This window comes from Mustela lutreola, chromosome 14 (assembly GCF_030435805.1).
Source record: "Mustela lutreola isolate mMusLut2 chromosome 14, mMusLut2.pri, whole genome shotgun sequence".
In the NCBI taxonomy this organism is placed as follows: domain Eukaryota; kingdom Metazoa; phylum Chordata; class Mammalia; order Carnivora; family Mustelidae; genus Mustela; species Mustela lutreola.
The window spans coordinates 71,174,791-71,184,789 of record NC_081303.1 but is presented as its reverse complement, the minus strand read 5'-3'; the positions used below and the strand labels follow the sequence as shown (position 1 = coordinate 71,184,789).

Here is a 9,999-nt window from a genome sequence, read left to right as displayed (position 1 = left end):
ATCCTCTTTGTCAGAATGTTTGGCCTTTGCGCCTGATCCTCTTTGTCAGAATGTTTGTCAGAATGTGCTCAGCAACTCTCCCTCCTCCGGATGGTCCAGCCCCCGGGAGCCACCCCTCCCCGCTGTGCCCTAGAGAACGGAGTCCCCTTTGATCCGGAGTCCCCTTTGATCCGAGGCTGTGCTGAGCACGAGGGCGCGAGGCAGCACTCAGGACTTTCCCCTTCTCCGCTAGGCCCTGTGGGGAGGAACCCCAAATCGCATTTCTGCAGGGTGGACGCGGGCCAGCGCTCCTGGCCCCACGCCCCGTCCTGCCCCTGCGTCCAGACAGGAAAGCAGCTGGGGCCGGGCCAGGCGGCCCTTCTCGCCGGCCGCCCAGGCTCCATCTTTTATTCAGAGAATGACCTCATCCTCGGTCCTGGCTCTTGAAAGGGAAGCGCAGGGCCTCTTTCTGCAGCCCGGGCGCTTCGTACCAACCTCTCGGCCGCAGGATCGAGGACACAGTCCCAGGTTTTAGGACAAGAAGCAATCTGGCATTTGTGCCCCTTTGTCCAGTCTATGAATTTATTCTCTGACCCAGAACACGTCCTGTCCACCCCGTCTCTCTCGGTCTGAGTACCCTTACCCTCCCTGGACTCTCCCTAATGACTCCACGCCTCCCCTCCCCCAGCCCAGCTCATTTACCTCCGACTCATCTGGTCCTATTTTTAGCTCAGCCTTTTTCCTTTCTTAATATGGCGATGAGCTTCATCGGGCAGTGGGGACCGTGCTGAGGAACCCTGCCCGAGGCGGAAGGCAGCGGGGGAGGGGCTCCAGGAGCCTGGGGGCGCGGTGGAGAAGGAGGGAGGGTCCCGGCCCTCCTGGAGCTGTCCTGGCCTCAGAAGGTTATCTTCTCTCCTGCCAACCCCAGAGACAGAGACATATTTAGACGGAGCCAGGTGGGGGCCTCCTGGTGCCAAGTTCAGGGACAGCTCTGGTTCCCTCCCCGCCCCCTGCGCCTATCCCGCCTCCTGACCCTTTCACTCTTGGCTCTGTCCTCAGTGTGTCCAGAACCCAGCAGCGTCCTCTGTCCCCTGCTCTGGGCCATTCCCCACCCCACCCCTTCTGTGAGCCCCTCACTCAGGGTTCAGGACCCACGCCCCGCCCTACCCCAGCTCCCTCTTCAGGACCCGGCCAGCTGACCCTGACCCTGCTCCCTCCACGCGCACCTGCTGACAGGATGGGGGCCAGTGCTGGGGCCAGAGCTGGGCCCAGGCTACGGCCTGCACTGCTGTTCCTGTTGATGCTAGGGACACCCAGATTGGGGGTGCAGGGGGAGGACGGGCTGGAATTCCCTCAGTACGATGGCGTGGACCGTGTGGTCAATGTCAACGCGAAGAACTACAAGAATGTGTTCAAGAAGTATGAGGTGCTGGCGCTGCTCTACCACGAGCCCCCCGAGGACGACAAGGCCTCCCAAAGACAGTTCGAGATGGAAGAGCTGATCCTGGAGGTGAGTGGGGTGGGGCCTCTCCCGGCCACCCCCAGCCTGGCCACATGCAGACTTGGAGGGGGACTCTCGGGGGGCGAGGGGCAACATGCCACCAGACTCGTGGCATGTGGCCTTGGCCCCACGAGAAAGTGGCTTGGAACCCAAAGTCGCACCACGGTTAGGCACGCTTAGGAGCCAGGGGCTGCAGGAAGACCCCTCCTCCAAGCCGCCCGAGGCTGCTGGTGCTCCGTTAGGCCAGGACTGAGGTGTCCTTGGAAGGGGAGCACAAGAAAGAAAAGGGACGTGCTTCGGAGCAGGGGGTTGGAGCTGTACGGCAGCCCCAATCCACTCTCCTGGCCAGTACGTGCCCCCTGTCTGCGCACTGTGGGGCCTGCACCCCGAGCCCATCCAAATGGAATGCATTTTCAAGGCTACCTACCTCTTCATTTGCATGGCATCACTTTCTCCCACCCAAGGTTTAACTGAGCCCACCATGACTCCCACTGGCCTCAGTCCCTCTCTCCCTAATTCTCCATCTGCCCCTACTGGGTCAGGCCAGATGCCCTGATGGGAAAACGCTTGCCATTGCAGGAGGCTTCAGAATGCCTTCCCCAGCTTCTCTCTGCGGGAAGGCTCTCCTCACCCAGGAGCAGAGCAGACTTACAAGAGAAAAGGCCTGTTCTGGGGGATGCCTGGGAGACACAGTCCCACACACTCTCTAGCAGCTAGGATGCATTCGTGTTCTGGTCCAAGCTTCTGGAGCCCCTTCTCCAGCCCGGCAGGACGGCAAGGCTCCAGCCTGCCCGAGAGAGGGACCACAAGCTCTCATTTCCGTGTGCCCCTGTGGGTGCCGGGACCTGCCGTCTGATGAATGCGCCGAGTATTTTTATCCCGAGTGCTCAGCATCTCTGCCCGTTCGCCTGCCAACAGCCTCCCTGTCTTCGGAGAATCTGGGCGCCCAGCGTCACTTAAGAGGGAGCGTGGCAGAGCGAGCCAGGGCTGAGTCCAGCGGGGAGGCTGGAGGGGGCAGGGACCTAGGGGAGTGACTGTCCACAGCCTGAGTAAGGAAGGGCTGGGACACGCAGGGTGAGTTTGGCCTCAGTGCGGACAGCTCTACCTGTGTCCCCTCTCATGCCTGCTAGAGTCTCTGCCTCTGAAGGTGACAAGTGGTGGCCACGGTGACCTCTACTCTCATCTCTCTGGCTTCGGCCACTCCTCAGTGACATGACTGCCCACCCCCACACACCCCTGCCCTCCAAAATGCTCCCCAGTGGGGGTCCCTCAGAAGAACCTCGAGGACTTGAAATGTCACCCCACACTGAGCCTGGCCTTTAACGATGAGGGTGGGCAGGGCTCAGCCCCAAAGCAGGAAGGGCCTAAGCTGCTCTGAAGTCAGACTCCCCAGCATCCCCGGGAGCATGGAAGTGTCCCGCACCCGCCTTGCAGAGCAACGTCGGAAGCTCCATGCCCACGAGCAGCCGTGTCCAGGGGCTGAAACGGAACCACAGCCCAGGGGTGGCTTCGCGGGGAAACGGAGGTTCCCTGGAGCCCTGTGCCATGCCAAGGGCAACTCTTCTCTTCCCCATGTCCCCAGAGACCACTCTGGGAAGCATGAGATGGGTACGGGGTGACTAGGAGCCCCAGAGCTGATTCCGTCCCTGTGTTCCCTCCAGTTAGCGGCCCAAGTCCTCGAAGACAAGGGTGTTGGCTTTGGGCTGGTAGACTCGGAGAAGGATGCAGCTGTAGCCAAGAAGCTAGGTAAGGAGGGGGTGGGGAGGCCCTGTGTGTGCACGTGTGGGATGGGGGAGGCCCAGGCCAGGGGTTTGCGTGGGCCCCACCGCGTCTGATCTGGCAGTGGGAAGAAAAGATTGACACGGGGGGGGGGGGGTATGGCGGGCGTCCTGGCACCTCCTCCACTCGTAGAGACCCATGATCAAATCCCAGAAAGAGTCAGGGGCGGCCTCCCTCATCCTAACCTAAACACCACGGCTGAGTGCTGGAGGAAAGGGGCAGAACCCAGGCCGGCTGGAGAGGCCTCTGGGTCCAGGGCCTGCGGGGGTGGGGGAGGGTCCCCAGCACCGGCCACCAGGGAGCAGCAGAGGCCTGAACTGGACCCCGGAGATGCCTGGGGCCGGCGGTCAGTAACCAGGTCATCTGGTCAGTCATAGCAGTGGGTTACAGGGCCGGACCGGCAGGGAGCGACGGGAGTCCTCAGAGGAGGTAAAAGGAAAACCTGTCTCTAGTTATGGCGAGCAGAGGAAGGCAGACATCTTGCTAGAGTCCACGCCTCCCCATGTCCCCCCCGACACCCCCGCTGAGCCCACCTTCTGGAGAGCCCCGGGGCCTGCCCGCTGCCTGGGCTAGACGCACAGGCCCAGTGCCCAGGCCGTAGGGGCCTGACGTGAGGTGAGCGGGGTGGGGGGACGGAGAGGTGGAGGACTCCAGGGGCGCGGGGACGGGCCCTGGACCTGCAGGCCGCCTGGCCGCCCGGCTCACCTCCGGCGGGCGCCCTAGGACTCACGGAAGAGGACAGCATCTACGTGTTCAAGGGAGATGAGGTGATCGAGTACGACGGCGAGCTCTCCGCAGACACCCTGGTGGAGTTTCTCCTCGATGTGAGGCTCTCCCGGGCCCCGGGGCCTTGCTTTAAGACTTCACACCCATCCCCAACCAAGCCCAGCCTCGCACACGCGCACACACGCGCTCACACGCCCGCACACACTCACACACGCGGGCACACACACTCACCAGGCAAGAGACAGCCCCTCCCTCCCACCCCATCCCTCATCCCTCCCCTCCCCGGCTGGCTCCTTCCAGTGAGGAGACCCCTCGTCCTCCTCCAGGTCCTAGAGGACCCCGTGGAACTGATCGAGGGCGATCGCGAGCTGCAGGCGTTTGAGAACATTGAGGACGAGATCAAACTCATTGGCTACTTCAAGAACAAAGATTCTGAGCGTGCGTAACCCGCAGGGCCCCTGTACCTCTGTGGACCCCCGTTTTACCCATCTCCGTAACCCCCACTCCACCCACTGTCCCCACGTCTCTGCAGCTAACCCCCTGGCGTGGTCAGCTCCCTCACGGCTCTGACCTCCCTGCACTTGGGGCTCCCAGCCCCCCAACGTCCCCCACTGAAGTCTTGCTGCTCTTAGAGGACTGGCGGGGGATCTCAAAAGGAATCCCTCCGGCCAAAGGAGACTTGGGGAGAAACAGAGTGGCCTCGGCTCCCCCAGAGACTGACTCTGTCCTACTCCTTCAGATTACAAGGCCTTCGAGGACGCGGCGGAAGAGTTTCACCCCTACATCCCTTTCTTCGCCACCTTCGACAGCAAGGTCTTCTTCCTGTGGCCATACGGAGGCCCCCTGCCTGCAGCTGCCCTCCAAACCTCTCTCCCAGAATCTGTGGGGGGACCTGGTCACACATGACACCCCCATCCCCACCTCGGGCCTCTCACTCTTGCCCCCAAAGATTTTAGACCCTTTAACCCACTCCTCCAGGGTTCAACCAAAGCCCAGAGACCTTGTCCATTGTCCTAGGGGCAGCGACACGGGCCCAGGTCATCTGACCTCTGTCCTAAGATCTGCTCCCCATGATGCGCATCCCCCCCACCTCCCCCGCCAGGTGGCAAAGAAGCTGACCTTGAAGCTGAATGAGATCGATTTCTATGAGGCCTTCATGGAAGAGCCTGTGACCATCCCAGACAAGCCCAACAGCAAAGAGGAGATTGTCAGCTTTGTGGAGGAGCACAGGAGGTGGGCACCAGGGGCACCCCTAACCCAGGTGGCAAGAGATTGTCAGCTTCGTGGAGGAGCACAGGAGGTGGGCACCAGGGGCACCCCTGACCCAGGTGGCACCACCTAGGGCCCCAACGCCCCTGCGCAAGAGGAGCCGGGGGTCCCCACCAGCCAAGAAGCTGGTCTGGCTGCGAGTGAATGCCATCCTGGGCATGGCGGCCGCTCACTCGCGCACAGACCAGGTTCAGCCAGGGGCCTTCCAACTCTACTATTGTTTTTAATCCTCCCAACAAGCTCAGGAACCCTGACCCCACCGGTAGGAAGTGTCAGAACGGGATCCTGACCTGGATCTGGGCACCACTGTTTCTCGACCGGGGCGACCTGGTGGAGGGGCAGGTCAGGTGGGGGAGGCTCTCACCCTCCAGGGGGCACTGGCATTTTTGATGGAGGAGAGAGCTACCGCTGTCTGGTGGGGAGAAGCAGGGACACTGCTAACCCTCCAGGGTACACCGGACTGCGCCCCACAACAGAAAATTCTCCAGCCTGAGGCTGGGACCCTGCCCTCACTCCCACACGGTGACTGTCTTCCTTCGCCGCACCCCACAGCTGGAGCGTCCCCTCACGTCCGTGGAGATGCCACTGCCCTCACCCTCTCCCGCTAGGTCACGGTCCCTTTTGTCGGGGAGGGCCGTCACAACGCCTCCGGGGCGCCTCGCACAGTGCCCAGAACATCTCAGACTCTCGCTGTGCCGTATGAAGGACGGAATGCCCAGAGACCCCGTTCTTACCTTTTTCCCAAAGAGTCTCTTCCAGGCCATGCCCCCCCCCCCCCCCCGCTGCCTTCCCACCTGCTTTAACCAGGCGGTGACCCGGGCCTGCCGCCCGGAGCTTAGACACTGCCAGATGGCTTTGCTCTGGCCTACAAGCTGTCTGTGCCCTAGGCTTGACCCAAAACCCTCTTGGGGGGCATCCTTCTCCTCTGCTGAGTCGTGACCGTCTCTTCTAGGTCCACCCTGAGGAAGCTGAAGCCTGAGAGTATGTATGAGACGTGGGTGAGTGTCTCCCCCAGACGGGGCCAGGTCCCCAGGGGGGGTGTGGGTGGCTGAGGACGGAAGTCCTGGAAAGTTCCCGCCCCGCTGCGCTCCGTCCGTGTCTGGCTCGCGGGAAAGACCAAAACACCAGCAGAGTATGGAGGCTGTTGCTCTTAAGAACGTGCCAGGAATTAGGAGACACACAGACCCTGACACAGATGACAGGGAAGGAGGTCTGGGGGCTGCAGAGTTGGCCAGAGGGGACGCGGGGGCCCTGGAGGGGAGGCGAGCCGTCCGCGTCCCGGGGGCCGCCGCCACAAGAGCCTACCTAATCCAGGAGCTGGGGTTCCACGAAATTCAGGCTCCAGGAGGAGGCAGCGTGGGTGCGGCTCTCAAACTTCAAGAAGCATAGCTAAGCCGTGCTGTCCCCAACAGGAGGACGACATGGACGGAATCCACATTGTGGCCTTTGCGGAGGAAGCCGATCCTGGTGAGGGACGGACGCTGGTTGCGGGGGCGGGGGTGGTTGAGGGACACAGGGGTGCTTGGGAGATGTGAGAGCTCGGGCTTCCGTGGGAGGCCCTCCTGGGAGTGCAGGGGCCCCGGGGTGAGGCAGCAGCGATGGTGGGAGGAGGGGAGCACCCCGACACTGCTGCCTCGCCTCCCTTGCCTCCCGGTCCCCCTACCGCTTCCTACTCTCTGACTCGTGTTCCCTCCTAGATGGCTACGAGTTCCTGGAGACGCTCAAGTCTGTGGCCCAAGATAACACTGAAAACCCCGACCTCAGCATCATCTGGATCGACCCTGACGATTTCCCCCTGGTAAGAGGTCGGCTCTCCCCAGGCAGGACCTGACGCCGTCACCCTTCCTGAGAGGACCTGCTGTCAGGGTTCTGTCCCCGACTTCCGGCCTGAGGACATTGGGGGGTTACGGCCCGTGCTCAAGGGCACCGTGGGCAGGCACCGAAGTCACCCCGAGAAGGGGAGACAGGATGGGAAGTAAATCACATGGAACATCGCACACGCCATGCCCAGAGCAGAGGCGCGGCAGGGAGCTCGTGTGCCCGGGGCTGACCCCTTCTACAAAAAGACAGAGTGTTGGGGGGCAAGTGGGCCCATGAACCCTGCAGATGGTTCTACACCGTCACGGACTGGAAGTGGGGAGAGTCCGTGCCTCAGGGGACAGCTCCGTTCCCAGCCGGATCCCCAACACTGGAACTCATCGTTGAAGGAGCAGCAGAATGAACAGATACGTGAGGAACATTAGCAATTACTGGGGACAACGGCCTCAGTTTAGAGATGCAGAGCCCGAGGGTCCCTGAGAAGTGACTTGCCCAAAGTCGCAAGATCAGGCGGTAGCAGAGCCAGGATCGGAACACGGGTTCCAATCCAGTTTTCCTGGGAAAGTCTGGGCCAGTGTCTTCAGCTGACCCCTCCGGATAGTTTCTGTTTGGGACTTTTACCTGCAACTGCTCCCGCACACACCTTCTCTTCTGGCCCCCAGGGGGTCTGTCCCCATCCTCCAGCGTGAGTTCATAGTGACCTTCCCCTGTCCCCAGGCTGACCCTCTACACTCCCCGTGCTAGACACACGTGTTTCCAGATGCTGCTTCGTTACCGTATGTGGTCTCTCCACAGCTGGTGCCCTACTGGGAGAAGACATTTGACATCGACCTGTCAGCGCCGCAGATAGGCGTGGTCAACGTCACCGACGTGAGTTTCCTTCCCACACGCCCCGCTTGCCCCCCAGCTCTGCTTCCCAGCCCGTCCAGCTCTCCCTGCTCCGCCGACCGCCCCCCAGACGTCAGACATGCCTGGAGACTCGGGGTCTGAGTACACAGCGCCCTGCGCTCCTCCTTCCAGGCCTGGCCCACCATCCTCTCCAGATCTCCCGTTTGGAGTCAGGAGCCCCCATCGGCACCCCCAGAGTCCATGTCCCATTGCTAACTGGACTTCGCTTCCCCTAGCTCTGCATTACGCCCGCCGCCCGCCTCTCAGGTAGACTCTGAGCTCTTGGAGGGCAGAAAGCTCATTCACACACAGCAGGTGGCCTCTGCAAGTCTGTTCTGGCAAACGGAGTAAGCCAGACTTTGCCTTCATCCCCTTCGCCCTGTGACCAGGGAGGCGGGTATTTTGTTAACAACACAGCCAGATCTTATAGACCCGATTCCAAAGAGACTCATAAAATGCTAGGAAGCCCCAGAAATCAAAGCAGCTTCTGCCGGAGAGAATCGGAGAGCAAGGTTTCAAGGAGTGGCCCCGAACACGGACAGACGCTCGCGGGGTTGATGATGAGTCTTTCCAAACCGACGGGAAAGTTAGTGTGAAAGGTCAAAAGTAGGAAAATGAGTATCAGGTTCTGGAAAAGGCAAATCCTTTTTTATAGCTTGTGAGACTAGAGGCTTCTGCAAACAGGGCTGGAAAAGCAGGTTATGAAAAGCTGAAGGGTGGCTGGCCTGGCTCTCTGGCCGCCGGCGCTTCCCCATCAGAGGCCAACCCAGCCATCCCTGTCCCCCACCCCGTCGCCCTTCCCACCTAGACCTTCACCTGCACAGCAAGCGTCCCTGGCCGGTGACAGGAGAAGGGGAGGGACAGAGGATGCAGGGAAGGACAGAGGGGGCCCCGGGAGGGGGAGGACAGGTCTGCAGACCCGAGTCGGGCTTAGCTGCGGTCCCCTGTCTGTGCCTCACCCCAGGCGGACAGCGTGTGGATGGAGATGGACGACGAGGAGGACCTGCCGTCCGCGGAGGAGCTGGAGGACTGGCTGGAAGACGTGCTGGAGGGCGAGATCAACACGGAGGACGATGACGACGATGATGATGACGACGATGACGATGACTAGCGGCTGTGGCCTCGTTCTCCAGCCCGGCCCCCCCCTCCCTGGGCTCCCTCCCAACCCCGTCCGTCCCTGGGCTCCCCTGGGGACACTGGGCCATCCTCTGCGGTAGGGAGGCCCGATGCTGAGTGCTGAGACCCCGACCTTTGCCCCACGAGGCCAGGACCTGCTCGTCCCCACGCGCCAGTCCAGCCACCTCTGCCGGCCATCTCCTGTTCCTACGATCCGTTCCCTCCATGATGCGTTTCCTTCCCCATTCCCTCTGCTCTGACCCACCGTTCCCCATACTCTTCCCTCTGGTTCTCTTCTCCTTGGTTCTCTCCACCTGTGCATGATCTTCCCCACACTTTCAAATCCTCCATCCTTCTGGCGGCCTGATCCCTGGCCAGGAGAAAGGGCGGGCCCCGTGTCTGCGGCTCTCGGCCATCTCTTGTTAATGCATTTGGGTCAGATATCGGGAGCCCTCAATAAAGGATCTGGGGCAGCATGAGCAAGTGTCTGCTGGGGAGAGGCAGCCCCAGGACGGGGGCTTGGGGGTGCGGGCCTCGTTAGGGCACCAGGATGGGGGCGCTCCCTCTAGGCGGTCCTCCCAGAGGACAGAGGACTGTTTATCTGCCACCAGAGCACAAGCTCTCCCCTCACACGTGGTGTTTGTCCAGCACCGCTGGGAGGCTCTGGGAGAACGCGGAGTGCTGGGTCTGTCCCTGCTCTCGAGCTGATTAGCCTCACTGGGAAGTCAAGACGAGCAGCCCAACGACTGAAGCCGAGCACAAAGCAGCACGTAATTAAGTGATTATGTGCTGCTTGATAGCACCCTCCCTGCAGCTGCTCTTGGAACCCGCAGGACTGAACCCAAACAACTCTTCTCGGGGAGGCCTTCTCAGAGGCGGCTGCTGCGGTTCCCTCCTCCGGGCTCACGGGCCACTCTCTCCGC

At 61.6% G+C, this 9,999-nt stretch overlaps 1 protein-coding gene across 1 annotated transcript; it reads left to right on the top strand.

Moving 5' to 3' along the window:
* The first annotated feature begins 780 nt into the window (after positions 1-780).
* CASQ1 (calsequestrin 1) lies at positions 781-9,555 on the top strand. The gene is made up of 11 exons (XM_059146577.1): positions 781-1,489; positions 3,142-3,226; positions 3,983-4,083; positions 4,312-4,423; positions 4,725-4,798; positions 5,088-5,218; positions 6,207-6,252; positions 6,667-6,721; positions 6,952-7,052; positions 7,868-7,942; positions 8,925-9,555. The coding sequence occupies exons 1-11, from the start codon at positions 1,217-1,219 to the stop codon at positions 9,069-9,071; spliced, it is 1,200 nt and encodes a 399-aa protein (XP_059002560.1). The 5' UTR covers positions 781-1,216; the 3' UTR covers positions 9,072-9,555.
* Positions 9,556-9,999: the final 444 nt, after the last annotated feature.

What these genes read in the sequence shown, in the direction of transcription:
- CASQ1 (XM_059146577.1), top strand. Translation starts at nt 1,217, where the DNA reads ATGGGGGCCAGTGCTGGGGCCAGAGCTGGGCCCAGGCTACGGCCTGCA. An exon ending in AGAGTATGTATGAGACGTGG is followed by an intron (nt 6,253 to 6,666) that starts GTGAGTGTCTCC and finishes TGTCCCCAACAG; the next exon opens with GAGGACGACATGGACGGAAT. An exon ending in GCGTGGTCAACGTCACCGAC is followed by an intron (nt 7,943 to 8,924) that starts GTGAGTTTCCTT and finishes GCCTCACCCCAG; the next exon opens with GCGGACAGCGTGTGGATGGA.